Source organism: Trachymyrmex septentrionalis, unplaced genomic scaffold (assembly GCF_001594115.1).
Source record: "Trachymyrmex septentrionalis isolate Tsep2-gDNA-1 unplaced genomic scaffold, Tsep1.0 scaffold403, whole genome shotgun sequence".
In the NCBI taxonomy this organism is placed as follows: Eukaryota; Metazoa; Arthropoda; class Insecta; order Hymenoptera; family Formicidae; genus Trachymyrmex; species Trachymyrmex septentrionalis.
This window is the reverse complement of record NW_017305573.1, coordinates 109698-130632: the sequence shown is the minus strand read 5'-3', so window position 1 is coordinate 130632 and position 20935 is coordinate 109698. Positions and strand designations below refer to the sequence as shown.

Genomic DNA, 20935 nt, shown 5'->3' with positions numbered 1-20935 from the left:
TGAAAATCTCAGAAAATATATCCGGAGTAACAGGAGCGCACGATAACGAGGAGGTAAGGTTAAGAATCAGGTTTATCGGCGCACCGAAAATCTCGAGAAATAAATCCGGAGTAACAGGAGCGCACGATAACGAGGAGGTAAGGTTAAGAATCAGGTTTATCGGCGCACCGAAAATCTCGAGAATAAATATAATTAGTTGCAATATAATTAGTGAAATATAATAAAATAATTAGACATAAAAATACAAAAATTAATTAAAAGTATACTTATATGCAAAATCGAGCTACTAAATTTATTAGTATTCTTTTTTTTGCTGATGTGTATATTTACAAAAAAAAGAGGACCACCGTTAAAATCGGCGGGGGTGATGGAGGGCCTATAGCTCATTTTTGTTAAATTAAACTTTAATTTAATGATATATTATCGGAAAAGATTAAAGTGTGTTCAAAGACTCTATAATTGCTAGTGCGGTTATATATTTTGGAATATACTTATATTGGTAATTATGTTTGGTAAAGACATCCTATATTTACTTTAATATTTCTGAATTCTTCTTTTAATGATCATTTTTACATGTTTTTATTTGATAAGTACTCATTTTGGTCTCTCGAGTTTCAAAATTACCGCGGCTCAGATGTTTGAAGCCCAGATGTGGTCTCGTTTGGAATCTGCGCAGAATCGTACAAAATTCGTCTCAATAACGAACACACTTGACTTCTTTTTTTTTTGTTCTATCGTCAAATTCCAGATATGGTGGATACCTTCTTACCATGCGATTGCAGGTACGACGCGAGATAAAAGGATGGCATATAATTTGAAGAACGAGGAGGAATTGAAGGAGTACTTGAAGAACCTTCACATAGAATATCAGTTCGGCTGTTTTAGCGAGAAAAATCCAGAGGGTGAGTGAAGTCAGAGTCTACTAACTCTCTAACCTTACGATTAAGAAAAATAATCTTTTGCTCCGAAAACAGTATGCCACTTGTTGGGCGATTTTTATGAAGCGGTAAAATTGAATACGGAGAAAGCTGCTTTGTTGTACAAGACGACCTGCGATCAGTATAATTACGCCAGAAGCTGTGCGAAATTCGGCGATTTTAAAGTAGTTGGTGAGTTTATCGAGAGGAACACGAGATCCTGTAGACGCTCGCTACGTTAATTATAAACACTTGTGGTAGATGTCGGGACCATTTATTGTAGCGCAGACTTCGAATCTTTCAAACATAAATTCTGTCTATTTTTACCAAAGTTGATTATCTTTAATCTCAATTTAATAATTTATAATTTTCTATCTTTTCCTTTAAAAATTGAAAAAAAAATAAAGAGTAAGTTGAATCTGGATTAAAGTTAATCTACTATAGCAGAATTCGAATTTTGAAGGGCATTGTGATTTTATATATTTAGATCTGGTTTCATCAATAAGATTAACTTTATTCTCGGTTCAATTTGCTTGTATCTTTTTCTGATTCTAAGACTTCTAAGAATTAGAAAAAGATAAATAGTAAGATAAATTAAGGTTGAAGATAATCTTATGTTGATGCAATGCGTGAATGCAGGTCTTTATATATGTCCACTTCTATCAATATAGATTTACTTTAATCTCAGTTTAATTTATTCTTTATTTTTCATAATTCTTAGAACTTAGAAGAAGATAAGAAGTAAGTAATATAAATTATAATTAAATAATATAAGAAGTTAATCTACATTAGTAAAAATGGACAGTAATATTATAAGATTCCATTCAGTTAATGAAGAGATCGTATAGTTTGAAATTATAGATTGAAATTAATTTTAAATGTAAAATTAAATTACAAATATCGTTCCAAATCTAATTATTCTAGAATTAACGCTTTCCTCTTTACATAGGAAAAGGTTGCGAGAAAGATATACCGACAGCGTACAAGTATCTATCAAAAGGCTGCGAGCTTAATGACGAATATGGGTGTCTACATGCCGGTGTTTTGGGAATATCCAAGGCCGACGTCGGAGAAAAGGACAGAGCCACCCAGATTCATGCAAGTGCCAAGTATCTGAAAAAAGCCTGCGACATGTACTCGGAAAAGGCCTGTTTCTATCTATCGTGTATTTATCTAGAAGGTTTAGAGAACTTCATCAAGAAAGACTACAAAGAGGCATATAAGCTATCGTTGAAGAGTTGCGAGCTCGGCAATCCGTACGCTTGTGCGAATCTGTCGCAGATGCATTTGCGCGGAGAAGGCGCGCAGAAGAATCCTGAGCTTGCTACAACCTTCAAGAAACGCGCCATTGATTTGCACGAGAATCTGACACGAAAACAGCAGGAATTAAAATTCCATCAAGGCATAGACCCATAAACGTTTAACACAATATGCATTGATAGATTCATTCGTTGTTTTTTAGTTTATACAATTCTGCGAAAGATTAGGTATTTTTGACAATGAAAATGTTTTGCATTACGTGTTTAATTGCAGTCTGCACGTTTAACACGCTGCCTAACATGTTTGAATCATCATGAATTGCATAAATTGTTCATAATTGTTTAATATAGTTTGTTAAATATAATATAATAGAGAAGGAGAATTATTGAATGGAAAATAAGCGATCATATTTTTCTTTTTAATCGATAATTTATTATTCATTATTCTCGACATAATCATCATCGATTTAATCTTAAATATTCTTAGTACAAATTGTTAATTTATTCTATATTATAAATATATTATATAATTACTTACAATTGTCTCATTTGATCGCGCTATTCCTGATTGTTATTGAATTCTACGAATTAAATATGCGAAAATGAACTCATGAGTATTTAAAGAATCGCGAACAGAATTTACCGCACATATACAATAAAGATAAAGAAAAATAAAAACAAGAAATTATAAAATTCACAGAAAAATACTAGGTATCAAGATTCGCCTCAACTGAATATGGCCTTTGCGCTTAATTGTGTTGAAGAAAAAACAAAAATTCTAATTTAGAATTATTTAAAATGAAATGAATATTTCTGTTTCAAATTTAGCTATAAAATATTAACATTAATAAAACGTTGTTTAACATCAACAGAATTGCTATTCTAAGCCAGCAGTATTCCGGTAGAAAGTAAAGGTCATATGTCATACAGATGTGGAAAATTTTCGGACTTTATACTCGCGTTTAGAAACGCGAATTGTCGTGCAAAACTAAGCTGATGCGAGTTTGTGTCTATGATCGAAGGCATCCAGATAAATGTAGATGTCCTCGACTAATATTGCAAGGATGAACCTCGCAGCTCTCCCTCTCTCCGTGATTGATTGTCTCGTTTTACTCTCTCTTTTTCAATTCCCCACTGCTTACGGCTTTTCGTATGTCCCTCTCTCTGGCATTCGTCCGTCGATTATTGTCCGCAACAGGTTTAAAACGTCTTCCCTGCGATTCACTTATCAACGATACGACGGATATCATCATGCGATTCTACTTCTTGATTTCTCGCACCTGGCTAGCAGCCGCCGTCTTTGTTACGCTCGTCTCTCACGGCATTTTGGTAAGTATGAATCTCAAATTTTACATGAATTAATATATCTACTTTTATCGAATGTTTCTCAACATATTTAACAGATTGAAGGACTCTTCCTATATAAAATAAATAACAATAAATAAAGGGCAAAATAAGAGTCAAACACATTTCTTAAAATCGTCACACAATTAAAAAGAATAAATTACAAATAGAGAAAACTAAAATTGAAAAAATATAATAAAATAAAAACTCAATTTTAAATAAATTACAAATAAATTACAAGTTTCGGCTGCCGGATTGAGCCCTCTTCAGACATTTTTTATTCTTTTTAATTGTGTGACGATTTTAAGAAATGTGTTTGACTCTTTGCCCTTTATTTATTTCTCAACATAGGCAAAAAAATAATTTAAATGTAGTAGAATTCAGTTTATCCGAATAGGAGGATAAAACAATTCTGATAACTGAATAGTTTGAATAATAGAGGTTTATTAACTCTTTTCTCTATCAGTACTTATTAATTCCGATAAGAAAAGTTGATGTTTAGAAAACTAAAGATGAACCAGTTCTACCGATGTAAAATTAACTGTAATCTCGGTTTAATTTTCTGTTAATTTTTTTCTAATTCTTGGAATTAGAAAAAGATAAAGAGTAAATTGAATCGAGAAGTAAATCTTATATTGGTGGAACATAATGTGGACCGGACATAAATCAAGTATGGCGCCATACATCGTGATAATCTATGATAATTTTATTAATCTGTTTAAGTCCAATGCGCAGTCGGCCGATAGTGAATTAAATAAAAATGTTGTCAACGTAGACGTTTACTATGAATCATTATGCAGTGATAGCATGCGATGGATCGTAAATCAACTCGTACCATCATATCCAGAATTGAAACGTCATATTCATGTCACATTGGTTCCTTACGGTAAAGCTACGGTAAGTACAATAATTTCATAATTGCGTTTCTTTCTCTGTGATTATTTTATCATTTTAATGAGATGAGTCTTGATAATGAAAATAAAAATTGAAGAGTAAGTTGGATGTAAGAGGTCTAGAATGACAGAATCCTAAACAAAGTTTCTGAGAGGCGAAAATTGAGACAATGAAATATAAAAAAGGCATTTATATATTTTTTATTGTCACAATTTTCGTCAGGAATGATAATAAGGCGATTGGCATCTCGGCATGGACAATCACGTGAAAACATAAAATACTTTATATCTCTGTCTCAACATTCATTTAATTTGCTATCTAATGTTATATGTCTATAAATCTGTTGACCTTCTGAAGCTGATATCAAAATATGTAACACCAATTACTTACTTATAATATTACTTATTTTATTATTTTTACTCATTACTTATTTTGAATATTAAAAACATTGTTGTTCTTTTAATACTATAAATTTAATTTTTGATATTAAATTATAGATTGAAGTAGTTGCTGATGCTATATGTCAATGAGACTCATTTAATTTGATTAGAAAACACTAATTAATTTTAAGAAAAATGATATAGATATCCTTACAGAAATTCAATTTAATGCTGACCACTTTTAATATTTAAAATTATTTAGTTTGAATAAATTATTTAGTTAGAATATTAAAAGAACAATTTTTTTTTAATACTCAAATTAAGTAATTAACTATTTTTCAATATTAAATTTCTGTAAAAGTAACTTTTTATAAAAAAAATAAATACTAAATTTATTTTAAGAATAATAATTTAATAAAGTAATCTAATTTTTAGATGTAAATAAAGAATATGAGTGAGTTCAATAGACTCACTGTTAGCTACGGAGGGTTAATTAACATAGAATTCCTTAGTTTTTATATATTTACATATTTATCTACTGGCTTTTCTATTAAATATTCCTCTCGAAAGGAATTAATGAATCGGATCATAAGATATCCGTTTGAAACTATGACCTTGAAAACGCAGAATGATTGCCCTCGCTATAGCCTTTGATATTCTTATCCACGTCGATCAGGAAAACGTTATTATTACTTTAAACGATTAAAATGCAAATTGATGACGTATGTGTCTGTAGCACCATCGTGAAAGCGAAACCGGTCCGTGGCAGTTCTCATGTCAACATGGACCCAGCGAGTGCCGTGGGAATAAAGCCCAGGCGTGTGCGATTCACGCCATACGATCCTCCGAGGCAGCCGAGAACTACCAACCATTGATGGTCAATCTGGTCGGTTGTGCAATGTCCGCTGGTACCCCGGCGTCTGCTGTTCCACAGGTAGCTTTTCCTTCGTATATAATTTCCTGGCTACGATTAGCCGATGCGGCCGCTGTATGATTGCCCTGGCGAACATGCCTTTATCGAATGTAACGTGTAATTAATTTTCCAACGACTTGCATCGATGAGTAAGAGTCGACATTTAACTCGTAACATCGACCTTTTGGCATACTTTCTCATTGAATTCACACGACAGCGTGCCACGATCACGCAGAGCGCGGTGCATTTGACGAAACATCACTCGGGTTCGTTTAAAATGAAAAAACGAGCACTGAAGACTGAGATAAAAGATGTTTTATCATTGAATAAAATACCATCGAGATGTACTTATTCTTACAGAAATTTAATACTGGAAGGTATGGTGATTAATTACTTATTTTGAATATTAAAGTAAATAGTCATCTATCAGTATTAAATTGGATTTCTGTAAGAATAATTGAGAGAAATCAGAATTATTTATCTAACAGTAAAATATATTTCTTTGCCTCGCGAAACAACTAATGACATCGTAAGGATATTTGGAAAGCATCGCAAGCAGAAAATAAAATTATCAAAATGGTGCCAAAATGATTCTAAAACAATTATTATTAGCCTTTTGAGATCCACAAAAGATTAAAATTACTTTTCGAACATCAGACTTACTTCTATAGATAATCGCTAATTCTCGCCGATAATACACGTTGCATTTAATATCTGTCGGTTATTAGATAACATAATTGCTGACTCGTTTCGCTATGTTTTCACGTCGAGTCACGTTCATAAAATTGCAAAAGTATGTACGGTGCAAAAATTCCTCGCTGATAAAAAAAAAGCCATATGGGGTTAAGATAATAACGATAAACATGAACATGCTTTAACATGAACTATAATAATGCGATAAATGAATTTTAGTGCGCTCAAGATGTCGGGCTAAGTACAGAAATGCGAAAGTTGATCGACGATTGCATCGCGAGCCCGCTGGCAGACAATTTGCTTGCAACGAACGGCGATAAAACGGACGCCCTGCAATCACCTTTGAGATTCGTGCCGACGATAGTGATCAATGGGGTAAGCATGTAGAATCTTGTCAAATCTACAATGACTAATTGTAAAATGGCACACTGAAAGAAAAAAAGTTGCATTTACCTTAATTTAATTACAATTTGTAGTTATTTTCGGTGCCAGTTATATGTACATATCTTTTATTTATACATGTATATTTTTTTAGTAGAATTATATAATCATTACTAACATTACAACATTCTAATAACTATTAAGCCAGATAACCAAGTCTGCAGAGACAGATTTTGAGCAGAGATGTTACAAATTTTTTTATAGCAGAGAAGCAACAAATTTCGCACAGAATATCTAATATCTGTAATATCTGACGATGTCAACAGACTACCGCCAAATAATAGGGCAAAGTCTAATGACATACTTTGCCAGTAGATAGGCGACAGAAACTGAGAATTTACAGCTCTAATTTTTACTAATCTAGTTAATACTAATCTACTAGCACAACATGTCAGCAACTCTGTCGATAGAGTTTGAGATTAATGTGGACACTGGCTATGAATAGCTGTGGGAATCTGATCGAATTTGTTGCCAATCTGCGAGCAAACTGCTAGCATTTTGCTATCTGGGCATAAAAATGGAGCTCATAATCATAATTATTTTACCGTGCAATTATAATCAAATATCAAACACTTTTCTCTTAGGGCATGGTTTTGAATGGTTATCCAATATCATTACACAATTATTGCAGGTATACTCGAAGGAAAATCAAGATGAGGCGATAAGAAACTTCCCCAAACTGATCTGTCGACATTTAACGGCGGAGAAGCCGAGCATCTGCAACAGCGAGAGTGCCGAGAATTAAAAAAGGATAGGACCAAGCTAAGTGTGAAGGTGTGGAGACGAATAAACATTTGCTCGAAATAAATGATATATTTTGTTCACTTATAATATAAGTACTTATGTACAAAAATATATACGATTTGTCAAATATAACGGACTAATGAGTATAAAATTGATCGTAAAAAGAGAGAAACGAAACAATGAGATCGCAGCGGCAGGATGAACGCGTCAGTGATCAACGAATCATCCACGCTTCCTTTTTTCCTAAAAAAAAACCACGTACATTATATAAAGAGCAACGTAATTAATTCTTTTTGAAAGAAATCGAAGTATTTTCGGGATTAGCGATTAATTACGTAGCCACAAATTAAAGTAACTGTGTTTGAACTATTCGAAAATGCGATTGTTAACCCTCCGAGCTAACGTTAGAATCTGTAACACAATTACTTCTATAAGACCATTTAATTTATATTAAAATTAAAAAGCACTAATTAATTTCAAAGAATCAAAATGACATAACTCTCTTTAGAAATTTAATACTGTAAGTATTAAATTAGTCAGTGTGTGATTTATTTTAAATATTAAAATTATTATTGTCAGTTATTTTAATATTCAAAATAAATAATTAATCACTAAGTGATTTAATATATTTGTAGAATTAAATTTCTTTAAAGATCGTGTAAAAAAGAATAAGTAATACATTTTATTAGAAAAATTATTCAATTATTATTCAGACAAACATGTATTAAAATTTAGTATCTTTTTTCAGTGTACAAATGCTTTGAAGCATTCTTCAATTGGCCAATTCTTAAAATTCTTTCTTTTGATTGGTCAATCAAATGCTTCAAAAGTATTTATAGTGAGACTTTGACCATACTCTGAGTGAGTCCAATAAACCTGCCGTCAGTTCCAAAGGATGAATCGAATCGAGGTGCGAGTTCAATCATGTCTTATTAAATTACATTTCGTTCATTCACCGACGCATCGCGTCCTGTTTCACCTTCGTCAGAGATGGGATTCTTCTGCTGAAAAAGGCTCATCCGATGAAGATAGCGTCATTCAAAGCACTTAGCTCGTGAAACTGTCGCTCGATGTCGGTGCCTAACTCGTGGAAATCCGGCATGTCATCCTCTGCAGTCACGCAGAATCCTGTAACGAGCGATTCGGTGATAATAACCGCGTTCAGCAGAAGTAAGAAGTGTTTTGCGTCAATTGGAAATTATACTTTTAGATTTAGAAAATTAAGTCCTATTTGAACGAAGAAAACTTCCAACACTTGTAGAATAAACATTTTGCTAAATATGACCGATACTTTGCTCTCATTCTCTTTTTCATTTGCGCTCTCTCTCTCTCTCTCTCTCTCTCTCTCCCTCTCTCTTTCTCTCGCTGTTACCATTTGATCTCGCGCGCGCGTTTTTATATACTTTTACGAAATTACGCGAGGGCTCCTTTGGAAATAGCACGGGTGCGTGGCACGTGGCGCGTGACAAAACAGTTTTGTCATCTGTTCTGTCACGCGTACGCATCCGCGCGTTCTCGCCGTACGCGTATGCCTTCCCCCTCAAAAAAGTAAGGAATATTATTTTAAGACTCTGTATGGGGTAAAGGCATAAAGAGGAGTGAACCTCCTCTGAGATCAAGCTATAGACGACCGGGAACGACTGTCATCGGCGCGATGCGCGAGCTGCATCAGAAAAGTCAGAAAAAGCCAGCACGCGCCCGCGAGATGCATGCACGCACGCACGTTGGTATAAAACAAGTTCAGAATCTGCGAAATTACGCACTATATATATCTTAACGAAAACAATTCTCCTAATATCTCATAATATTTTTAAGAATTTGTCATATTTCAAATTTACATCAAAAGATTTTTAGAATAAATTTTTAGAAAAAAAAGGATAATTTATAGCAAATGTCATAAATCAGTTTTTTTTAGTTAAAACTTTAAATAATCAATAATGATTAATAAGGTACTGTATAATATTTTTAGCCAAGACTATAAATAGAATTCAAGAATAGAGAGAGATAATCAGGAGACAATAGCATCTTGCATTACATATGTATGGAAGATATATGTTACCGTATATTTTTTTCAAGAGATAATTAGCCATGTATCTCTTTTTAAAAATTTATACAAATGATTGGAAGCAGCTATAAATAATACAAAGATTTCTGAAAATAATTTGTCTTTTTAGTTATCGCGATTCTGATTCATTAAATAGGATTAGTTCCATGATTAGTTCGATCTATTTCGTAAGTGCTATTTTCGCAAAGAGTAGCTGTAATAAATCTCGTAAACGGAAAAACAAGGTCTTACTCTATTGGCAATAAAAGTTAAAGATCATGCTATATCTTAACTACAGAACTATTGCGCGGATATGTAAAAACTGTAACGTAAGCAAACAAAATAAATAACGAGTATCTTATCGCATTTCGACCAGATTTTCCTATATCGAAAATGCTGACTGAAAATGTAAATCATGCTGAGAGATTTAAAGCCATATAGTCACGAATGAGAGAGCAATACTTTCGACCGAAAAGATAATATAACAATTAATATACCATAAAGTCCAGAAAATAAAGAAATGAGGTAATTAGAATGATTTTAATTGATATTTATTTATTAAAATCGTTCTTAACATATTTTATAGTTATAAAATTTTAATAAATATAGTATCTGTTCGATAAAAGCCTGAATGACATAACTTTCGACATATCTTTCATGTCTTATCGCGGTCCGGCAAATTATCAACGGTATTTGTTATTTCATATCGCTTTTTCCACTTGTTTATAAACGTCTTAAACTTTTTTTACAGCCGCTTCTTATGATATTTTCTTTCAAATGCGAAGGAAAGCTTCGAATCTTTCAACGTACGCGACACTGATCGTTAAATATGTCATTCTTTAGTAAAATCGGACAATAACTAAAACCCGTGTCATATTACGCACTGAAAACTGAGAATTGCGAATTAGAAATTAAAGGCTTTTTAGCTGAATTTCTTGCACGGTTTATCTTTTCTCTTTTTCTCTCTAACGTGGAACAAAAAGGAAGAAAAATTAACTGTGCAAGAACTTTAGCTCTAAAAAGAGCGGGCTTTAAAATTCGACCAGTTAGACAATTATAATTTTTATCCATTTCGTTCTAATTGACTGAATTCTAGTCTTCAATCTAAAAACTTTACAAAATTTCCAAATTACTAGCAATTAAATCGATTGAATACATTCATTACCTGTATTCTCGTTCTGTACATTAATGTCGTTGATCAGAAGATGACGAACCGATTCGATCGGTACGTATTCCTGCTGATTGCCGTCGAAATTCAGGGAGATTCTGTTCAGCTGACATGTATTATCCGGCAACGTGTTCTCCTCTTTGACGTAAGTTTTAGATAATTTGTACGACGAATGATTCGTTTCCACGTTAAGGATGCACGCGTCTTGATTTCTTCGGTGAGGAATTGTCGAATTTAATTTGTGGCCTATCGCACCGGCTGTTACGTTAATCGTTCGTACTTTATCCGATGATAACAGATTGGATAACGTACTTGAATTCTCTGTGTGATTCTTCAGATGCTTCCTAAGACTCGACGGATCCGTGTAACGTTTACCGCAGCCGCTTACCTGGCAAGCGTACGGTTTCTAGAAAAAGAGCAAATTAATGTCATCATCATCATTATTTTTCTGTTAAAGAAGATTGAATTAACAAATGTACAAAACTTATACCATAAAGCTTTACATAATTAATTATATTTAATATTTTCTACTTGCTGTTTGTAGATACATACACAGATAGTGTATGTATCTAAATCAAAAGATTAAATCTTTTTCATATAAATATTATAAATGTCTTATCCCCGCAAATAAGCTGACATCATTTTGACAAAATTACGTTAAAGGTATTATTTGACGTCAAAATGACAAATAATATTAGCTTCTTTGCTGGGATATTTTAAATTAATATTCAGAAATATTTCCTATTTTGAATCTGACTAGTTTTCAATAGTAAATTCAACAAAAATTGCAACGCTATTACATATGTGTGTGTGTGTGTGTGTGTGTGTGTGTGTTATATTCGGTACAGTTACCTTATTATAAATATTTATAACTTGTACCGACTATAAAGTTTATAATTAAATTTTCTAGAATGTCAAATAAGCTGTAATACGTGCCATAAAACAATATATATCGGTACAGCTTTCCAAGTGTAAGATCATATTAAATCAATAACTAAAGCAATGAGAAATTTAAGAGAAAAAATATAAATTGCAATTTATTCATTTTTTAATGCGTGAAAAGTAAGAAAGTACTCTGTCATAATGCGTTCTCTGATGTTTGGCCCGATCGCTGCTGTTGCTAAATGCCTTTGAGCATCCATTATGTTGACACGCGTAAGGCCTTTCTCCCGTGTGCGATCTCTGGTGGATCTTTAAATTTTCCAAACGACTGAAGGCCTTCTTGCAACCAGCAAACTGAAATAAGAAGCAATAGTAAGAAATACTTTGTTGAAAAACGATAAAAAACGAAGTTTTTGATAATAGAAAACAATTAGTACTTATATAATTTTTTAGAATTTTTATATAAATTTTAGAATTTCTGTATAATTTCGTAACTTTTTAGAAAAATTTTCAGATTTTTTTTATACGAACTGAAACTTTTCAATAATGAAAAAGTCTATTATACATATACTTTTTTAATTCTTCATATAAACTTAGAAATATCATATTCTAAGATTTTTAAAATTTTTCATTTTATAAATTAAAAAACTATGACATTTATAAAATTAAAAGTATTCTTTCAAAAATCTTTATTAATTTAAAATATGAAGTTCTTCAAAATAATGTAGATGTTAGGTACCATAAAAATCATTAAAATTTAAAATCGTCGAAAGGATACAAGGAGACGAGGACACTAACCGGACATTTATTCGGCTTCTCTTGCGTGTGTACCCGCATATGAATTAGCAATTTGTATCTCGCGTTGAACGGTCGAGCGCGTGGACATCCTTGCCACAGACAAGCGAACTCGTCCTCGCGGCCCGTCGTCGTCGTCGCCGTCGTGGCCGTTTTCCCAGGGAAACCCTCTCCCGCCTCCTTGCCATCTCGCTCTTTATCCCGGTCCCGTTGGATCCGCCTGCCGTGGCCGTGCGCATTCGTCGAGGACGACTCCACGTGCCGCCTCTCGATATGTCGCACCAGGCCCTCTTGCTCCGTAAATGCACAGCCGCAGTCGATCCAGCGGCATTGATAAGCCAACGTGAGGCTATCATCTACTGGTCTCGCGCAATCTGTAACGTGACGTATGCACGCGAAATGTAAACACGCGCAATTGGAGCAGAAATTACGCGCGCCCGAAGAATTACCACATGTATTCGGATCGTTGCGTTTAAGACGCGGCAAGTCTAATGACGTTAAAAATATTGGAAGCTTAGACAACATAAAGTCTAAAATTGGGACATAAGATGTCCCAATCTTTAAGATGATTCTCTTCAAGACGTTCCCAAGCAGAACAACAAGTCACGATAATGTTAAAATGATATTAAAATGAATTGGAAATGATTGAAAAATGACTTTTAATAATTATTTTGGAGTCATCTTTTAATATCATTTTGATATCATAATGATGTGTTATTCTGTTTGGTCTTACGCGTAGAATCATAATTAAGTTGTAATGGTATCATAGTACGTCATCACGACGTTATTTGTTAATTAAAAAAAAAACTTATGTAAGTGATAAATAAAGTGATGATGTTCTTATGATGTTATTGTGACTTATGTGTTCTACTTGAGGATGTTCGATTTTGAACTTTATCTGAGAAGTCATTAATTTTGCAAGGATGACGGAAATATTTGGAACATACACGGAAAGAACATTTGGTTAAAATATCTAAAAATTTAGATAGATATAAATCTGAAAATAGTTTCTTGAACCATCGAAATAATTATGTACGAAACTTGAACCTGATAAGCAACTATTCTAAACATAATTAGTTCGATTGTCCAACACAAAATTATTTTCACATCCATATTTTCTAAAAAAATTTTTAGAGTAAAATCTAATTCTAAAGAGTGTTAAAGAATGACAATTGAGCCAGTGTTTGAAAAGAACGATTCAATTGTCAATTTTTAAGAATGAGCTTTCACTCTTTCAAGTTGGATTCCATTCCAAAGATTTTAGAGAGTAGCTGAATTTTTAGATTCAGCAAACCATTCTTTCCGTATAAAAATAAGAATTTATATATCGATTTTTTCGTTTTAATGCCTCTTTATTAATTTATTAAAAATCACAAATAAATTCTGACGAAACGAGATCATGAGAGACTAGACTTTCTCTAAAGTAAATAAAGACAATGCACTGCGTACTTACCATAAGATTTATTATTTTTCTCAGTCTCAGCAACCTTCGATCCGGTGACCCGTCGATTATTCCCGAGCAGCAGACCCTCGTTCCGCGGCAGAATCACTTGATTGCCGAAATTGTCCATCGTGCCAACGAGCTCACCGTCGAGGTTGATCGTCGTCGATTGTTGCTGCGAAGAAACGAGATGTCCAACCGCGTAATACGGCGGATTAAAACTCTGGAATGGTTCCTGCTGTTCATCGCTCGCGAGACAAGTCGTCGATGATGACGATGGCGAGTCCACGTTGCTCAATAACGATGTCGGGTCACCCCTGATCAGACTGAGGTCAAACTCGTCGGCGATCGAGGGACTGTAGTTCTGAACCGTGACATCGTTTTGAATGCTCATCAACAGTGACACCATGTCCTCTTGGCAGTCGGGATAATCCTGATAATCGCCCTGCGACTCTGCTCCGTATTCCGGAAAAATCGTGTTGTTGAAGGTGCGCGAGAAGGAGAAGGCCGAGTCCATCGATGGTAACTTCCGGCAGTTTGATGACTTATCCTCACCATGATCTGTTGTCGTCGTCATCGTTGTCGTCGTCGCCGCCGTCGTCGTCGTCGTCGTCGCTGTCACCGCGTTGCTCCAAGTCGGCGTGATCGCCTCACTGCAGGTGCTACCAGCCGGCGATCCACCGCCGTTGGAGGGATACTGAAAGACAACGGGTACCTGGTCCCAGTCGAGATAATCCCGTGGATCCGTGCCGATTTCCAGCGGGGAGAAGAGTACGCTGTTGTCTGTCATTTGCGAGGTCGTCCAACAGTACGGTTGGACGACGTCAACGTCTATGCCGGTCATCGCCATGGACATCAGATCGGGCAGGGAACCGTCGTCGACGAAATCGTCTTGCTCTAGAACGGGATGTCGCACGTCGTCCTCCTCGCTCCGCTCGCCGTGATAATCCTCGAGGTGCATCTCCTCCGCCTCCTCCTCCTCTTCCTCCGTCGTCGTCGTCGTCGTCGTCGTCCTCGTCGATCCGAGCTCGTCGCCACCGGCAGCCTGCCGTCAATCATAGCGATATGTGGCGTTAGTGAATTGCAGCACGCTCGATGGAATTGCGAAACCGCCGGATTTTGTAACGTCGTCCGACGCACGGCGTGGATTAAGAAAGTCACGAGAACCGCCTTTTCAACGCCTTATCCGACACCGTGCACTTTGCGCCCGACTATTATCACGGGGCTCGTCACCGCGTAAAATGCAAGATAACGCGGCCTGAGTCTCCGAGAACATCGACGATGATAATGGAGCAAATTTACTACAATACTCGCGACGCTGGCGAATTGTCGAACCGAGTTTCTACATCGGCGTTTCCCATTATTCAGTTGTCCTCTTGTGAAGATTCACTTGGATCTTGCCAAAGATTCATCCGACACTCGCAAAGTCATGCGGCTCTTTCTGCGCGTCACAATCTAACTTGATAATTAATGCGTGCGTTTATGTAATTCCCGATAGACCCGTGATTTAATAGTGAGAAATTGATTAAAGCGGGAAACGTATATCCCGCTTTTGTTTATTGTTGTGATTTAATAGTGTGTCGAGTAATTAAACGTACTTAATAGAAATTGAATTTAATACTGGAGCGCGAGCGTGACATGGCAGACAGCGCACTGATTTATCATGTCAGAGATCCCGGGTTTGGTCCCATTTGAAGACGTGCTCAGATTCCCTCCCGGGTGTCCTCCAGGTGTCATGTCATCCTTGTTTGTTCAGTAAATAACAAGGATAGAGATGATATCTGGATGATACTCGGGTGAGAATCTGAACGTAGCCTAATAGGGATCAAAATATTTACGCTCATGTCTCCTCTTAAAAAAGTAACCTCCCGAGAGTATCTTTGCCCACAGAAACATCTCTCAAATAATTCGCTGGAAATCGGCATTAAAACTGTAAGTCCCATATGCTTGTGGCAATTGAATAATCAGCGTGCGCACCACAAGCATTTGAGAGAGGTGTAACACAGGCCAGAGGCCTAAGAAGAAGAAGAGAAAAAGAATTCAATACCGAAAGAATAATTATCCAATCAGCACAAACTAGAAGTGACATGACATCACATTTCTATAAATGTTACTTAAAAAAATATATTGTATATATAAAGAAAAAGCTGAGAAAAAACCTCTGTGTGCGCAGATAAAATCTATTTTTTTAGTAAGATTTTATTTTTACAAGTCTAGATCGACAACCTTACTTTAAGATGTCATAAGCCGTAAGAAATTGACCAATCACAGTCGATTATTTTTCTCATATTCGATTGTGATGGTCAATTTTCTTATAGCTTACAGATTATAACTTTTCTATAGAATTGAGAGAAGCTTCGAGTAAAATACTCGTATGTATTCGAATGTAATTATACCACAGTACATTATATCGCAGATCTAAAATCACGATTGCGATCGTCTCTATCAATACGAAAAATATCTCTCACGATCATGACCGAAAATGACTTATGTCCATTTTTTTTTTACCATTTTAAATTAATTTTGATCTCGATTTAATTTACTTTTTATCTTCTTGTAGTATATGCCGAGTACAGTCAACGTACGTTGATAATACTTTAGCTGATTCTTTAATTAATGATTCTTTAATTAATCAATTTGTAAAATTTTTTTTTCTGATTCGACAATCAAATGTTTCAAAATAGCATGTAGTGACTTTGGCGTACTACTAACTCTAAAATTAGAAACATAAGAAGCAAATTAAACAGAGAGATTAAAGTTACGTTAGTAGAAATGAGGCTTAATAGGCCTTACTCGATTTCGGTCAATCGCACAAGATAGAAATAACATCTCACCTGCCTGTCTCAATCGCGATCTCTAGAAAGTCAACCCTCTCCGAGGCGGACCACCCTCTAATCCGATGGGAAATATCATCAGAGGGAAATGAGGCGCGATCGTATAGAAGCACGACAACGAGACATTTTTCCTCCCATTAAAAAACGTGTTATAATCGCTGCCAAGTCTTAAGCACTATTTAATCCCACGCATTAAATCGCACGCGTTAAACTTCGCCGCGCGAACAGGAAGACGACCGATTGTGCCTCACTTTCCTCCGGGAGTCTACAGGAGTCGGAGATAGCGTTAAATTTTAAGAATAATGTCAGAGGAGCGGCTTACTTCGGTATCAACGTATCAACATGTACAAGATGATCGACGAGCCGCTTATCGCGCCGGTCTTTTCCGCTCGACAGCTCTCTTTTTCTCTCTCCCTCTCTCTCTCTCTCTCTCTCTCTCTCTCCTTCTCTCTTTCTCTCTCTCCCAATCTCCCTCCCTCTATATGTTTATCTGTCTTCCTCACGTGGCACGCGCTCGATAACGATCGCAAGAAACAAGAACAACATCGGTTTCTTCTCGCGGAACTGATAAAGCGGGATATCAGGATGCCCTGGTACTTTCGCACCACCCGTTAACGCGTCTCGTTGAAGACTATCAACTTCGACGACAATTCTTTCCTTCGTCGGAGGAAATCTCTCTCGGAGAACCGAAAGAGGATCAAGGGATCTCCCACCCTCCACCTCCTCCTCCTCTTCCTCCTCCTCTAATGAAGTGCGTAGCCCTTCGAGATCGTGCTCCAGGCTCCTCTTCTTCGAAAACGGAGGACGGAAGGGCGCGAGAAGGGACCGTCGCGCCGCCCATTCGCGTGGCCGCGTGATGCTGTATCGCGTAGCCGACCTCCCTCCCGTGCCCTTTCGCGGTACACGGCCGCAACCGCCGCTACACTTGTCGCGGAGGTACGTGGCTTTCCCTCTTCGCGGGGACCCCCCGAGGGTGGCGACCGAACATCTGCCGAGGCGTAAATACGCGCGTTCGCCGACCTCGCAGCGACGATCCTTCCACGCGCGAATCATTCATGATTTCGCTCCTGTGACTAGAGATGTGCGATTTATATCGTAATTGCGAGCTTCCTCAAGAATCCATATTGCGCGATTTTTATCTTATATATTTTAAATATTAAAGTATTATGTATTTTTTTTCTAATTTAATCAATATAAAGATTAAGACTTTAAATCCAATCATATTCAATATAAAGACTCTTGATGTCAAATTAATAATATAACAGAAAAGGGCATGTAAGAGTCGGTTATAAATTTATTTTTTTATACTTTAAATATTGTATTTCTCGTCTTTGGTTAAACTACGTGATAATTCATTTAATGGATAAATAAAAGAGTAAAAGAATAAGGGAGTAAAAGAGTAAGAGAATGAGCATTGAAGTTTATTAACAGATGGAACTCAGCTTAAATTATGGATAAACATGTATAAATGTTTATTCGCAACATGAAAAAATGATATACATTTATTCCGTATCTCAAATAGAAGCTTGGGTATACATTCATAATTTTAAGTTCATTTTCTTAATTCTACATAGAACGAATGGTTTTGCTGAAGTGTCTAAAAATTTAATTCGATACAGATCTGATAATAATTTGGTTCTTTATTATGTCATACTAAATGTCTAATATATTTTACGAAAACAAAAATGCGTATTAATATGCAGAATAAAATTATTGCTTTTCACAACTGATTATTGTTAGCATTTTTGGCGATTTATTGAATTAGAATTCGGAATAGAATTCTATTTCATATTTATTTGTGATTTTACGCGTTGTTTAACGTGAAGATGGCCATTGCCTATTGTTATCTCTCACCGTTACAGTCATATCTATCGCCTGCTCTAATTTTTTATTTTTTAACATGTATTACTAACTATCAACCACTTACAATGATTTCTTTTATTTTGATGTTTATCGTCTATCATTTTATATCTTATATATTAGATTTATATTGGATAGTGGCGCTTTGGGCGATAGTCTCACTATTCTTTATTTATATTGTTATGTAATGTATTGAGTGGAAACAAAAATTCGTAGTGCTACGAACTTTAAATTCAAGCAGCTGTAACTTTGTTAAAAATAAACGAAATATAAATTTGAAAAAAAGGGTTGTAAAATTTAACGTTGCTACTTTCATTATGTCTTTTAAGTTCCTGTAAATTTAGTAATTTTTATTTATAGAAAATTGAACAAAATCCATGTCCAGTGCATCCAATATGATTTTAAATTAATATATATATCTTTGCTTAAAGTTAACGATTATTTAACAAGTAATTAAACAATGATTTTTTGTCATTTTAAATATTGAAATCAGAGAAATAAAATTATATAACTTAAAATGATGTAAAGTTGTGAAAAATATTTGTCATAATTTATAAACAATATTTCACAACTTTTGACACGTTATTGAAAAAAATATTTGAGTTTACTGAACCTGCGAACATCAATTATGATAAAATTAAAATAAACGATCGACACTAATTTATTTTCGACCATGCGTTGCTAGTGTTAAATTGATACACATGATTCATCGCGTCGAAAATTATTTGAAAAAGTATCTAAGACAGCTCGTGAGAGGGAAATGGAGGAGGAGAACACAACAGAAGAAGACAAGAAGCAAAATGGAAATGAAGAGAAAGAATGGAAGAGGGAGAAGCGCGCTCGAGATGATCTTTCGTCGCTCGAGCCCCTAAGAATCGGGTGCGGGGCAAAAAAATGTAAGACCAGCTGCCACACACGCGTCACTTATTAACAACATGCTTCCATGGGCTCGCCACATGAGGATAAGTCGTTCACTCCTCGCTCTGCTATCTTACAGCTAGACCACCCTTGTTCGCTATTTTCTCACCTCGTCGCGATCGTCTCGATTCTTTACGATTTTTGCCAGAAGGACATCACGCCTCGAAGAAAGACTAAAAATTGTCCGAGATCGTCCTGTCGTTTCTTCCTTACGTTACAATCTAAAATGTTGATCCTGTTCTTAAGAAAATATCTCCGAGAAGCCGCGTTTTTATGACATACGGGGTGGTGACCTCTTAATATTTAGCAGTCGATGACACTCGAGCTAATTGTAAGTGTGAAATTTTGTAACCTTTGCTGTAAGTTTAAAACATCCGCACAAATTACTGTAAATATCCTACATTGTTAAATTTATAATGTCAAATTATAATTATACCCAAATTGAGTTATTTTTAATCATTTCATTAGGTCGTCTAATCAATATGTCATTAATTTAACTAAAATAATAGAGTTAAATTTAACTCAAAAAACTATATTAAATTTAATTTATTTATATTTACAAACAATAAATGTAAACTTTAAATTCGACGTTGTTTACTTTGAAACTAACCACAGAAATGGATTGGTTTACATTTTAATAGGTACATTTCACATGGAAGTTAAAAATAACAAAACATTGTTTTTTTAACTCAAAGGATTGAGTTTCCATTATGTTTTGATATCCAATAGTGTATATTTAACGAAAAAAAAAAAAAAAAAATTAAAATGAATTATTGAAAAAATAAACTAATAATTAAGCATAAAAACCATATTAAAAAATAATATTTATTTTCATAATTTTATTTATCATTTAGCTTTACTTTGGCTTTACCCTCTTTTCCAAAAAAATGTAACAAATTGATGGTGTTTTAAACTTATGGTCAAAGCTGTAATTTAATTGTAAGATCTTAAGAGGAAGAAATTTGATTTTGGTGTAGAACCAGATGGAACATCTTCGTTTTATACTTTTCATCAAATTTCACACTTCTCTTCTATGTTGTAATATGTTATTTGGTATCTCTATTTTTCTTTCCATATGTGTGTGGTACTCGTGGACGGAATCTTTGGAACTCCGTCCATCTCAGCACTTCTCCCTCACGCGGAAAATTATGAGCTCGCGATGCATTATCGGAGTATGCGTCCATACATGCACGTCCTGGTGCATCTCTCTGGACGAGTTGGTATACGTCGTATTACGGGTAGATAAGTGATAGAGTGGCACATGTGGTCTGCCAGCCCTCTGTGCTTACATTACATGCACACTACGACCGTTCGCAGTCCTGGCTTTTTTGCTTAGGCACCTGTCAGCTTTGCTCGTACCATAGTCGCCGCATGTGCGTACGCGGCTCTGAAAGAGAGAGAGAGAGAG

At 35.2% G+C, this 20935-nt stretch overlaps 2 protein-coding genes across 3 annotated transcripts; one reads left to right on the top strand and one right to left on the bottom strand.

Moving 5' to 3' along the window:
• The first annotated feature begins 726 nt into the window (after positions 1–726).
• Positions 727–7649, top strand: LOC108751182 (cytochrome c oxidase assembly factor 7-like). Its single transcript, XM_018491262.1, has 8 exons — positions 727–902; positions 975–1109; positions 1867–2097; positions 3375–3505; positions 4244–4417; positions 5531–5728; positions 6620–6775; positions 7473–7649. The coding sequence occupies exons 1-8, from the start codon at positions 803–805 to the stop codon at positions 7584–7586; spliced, it is 1239 nt and encodes a 412-aa protein (XP_018346764.1). The 5' UTR covers positions 727–802; the 3' UTR covers positions 7587–7649.
• A 697-nt stretch (positions 7650–8346) lies between these two features.
• On the bottom strand, positions 8347–17189 carry LOC108751185 (zinc finger protein GLI2-like). 2 transcript variants are annotated; one of them, XM_018491267.1, is made up of 6 exons: positions 17072–17189; positions 13928–14960; positions 12478–12848; positions 11872–12033; positions 10795–11203; positions 8347–8713 (listed from the first exon to the last, which is right to left on the bottom strand). In XM_018491267.1, the coding sequence occupies exons 2-6, from the start codon at positions 14874–14876 to the stop codon at positions 8601–8603; spliced, it is 2004 nt and encodes a 667-aa protein (XP_018346769.1). In that variant the 5' UTR covers positions 14877–14960; positions 17072–17189; the 3' UTR covers positions 8347–8600. The 2 variants fall into 2 exon arrangements, with proteins under 2 accessions (XP_018346769.1, XP_018346768.1); XM_018491266.1 differs by lacking the exon at positions 17072–17189 and adding an exon at positions 16750–16907.
• Positions 17190–20935: the final 3746 nt, after the last annotated feature.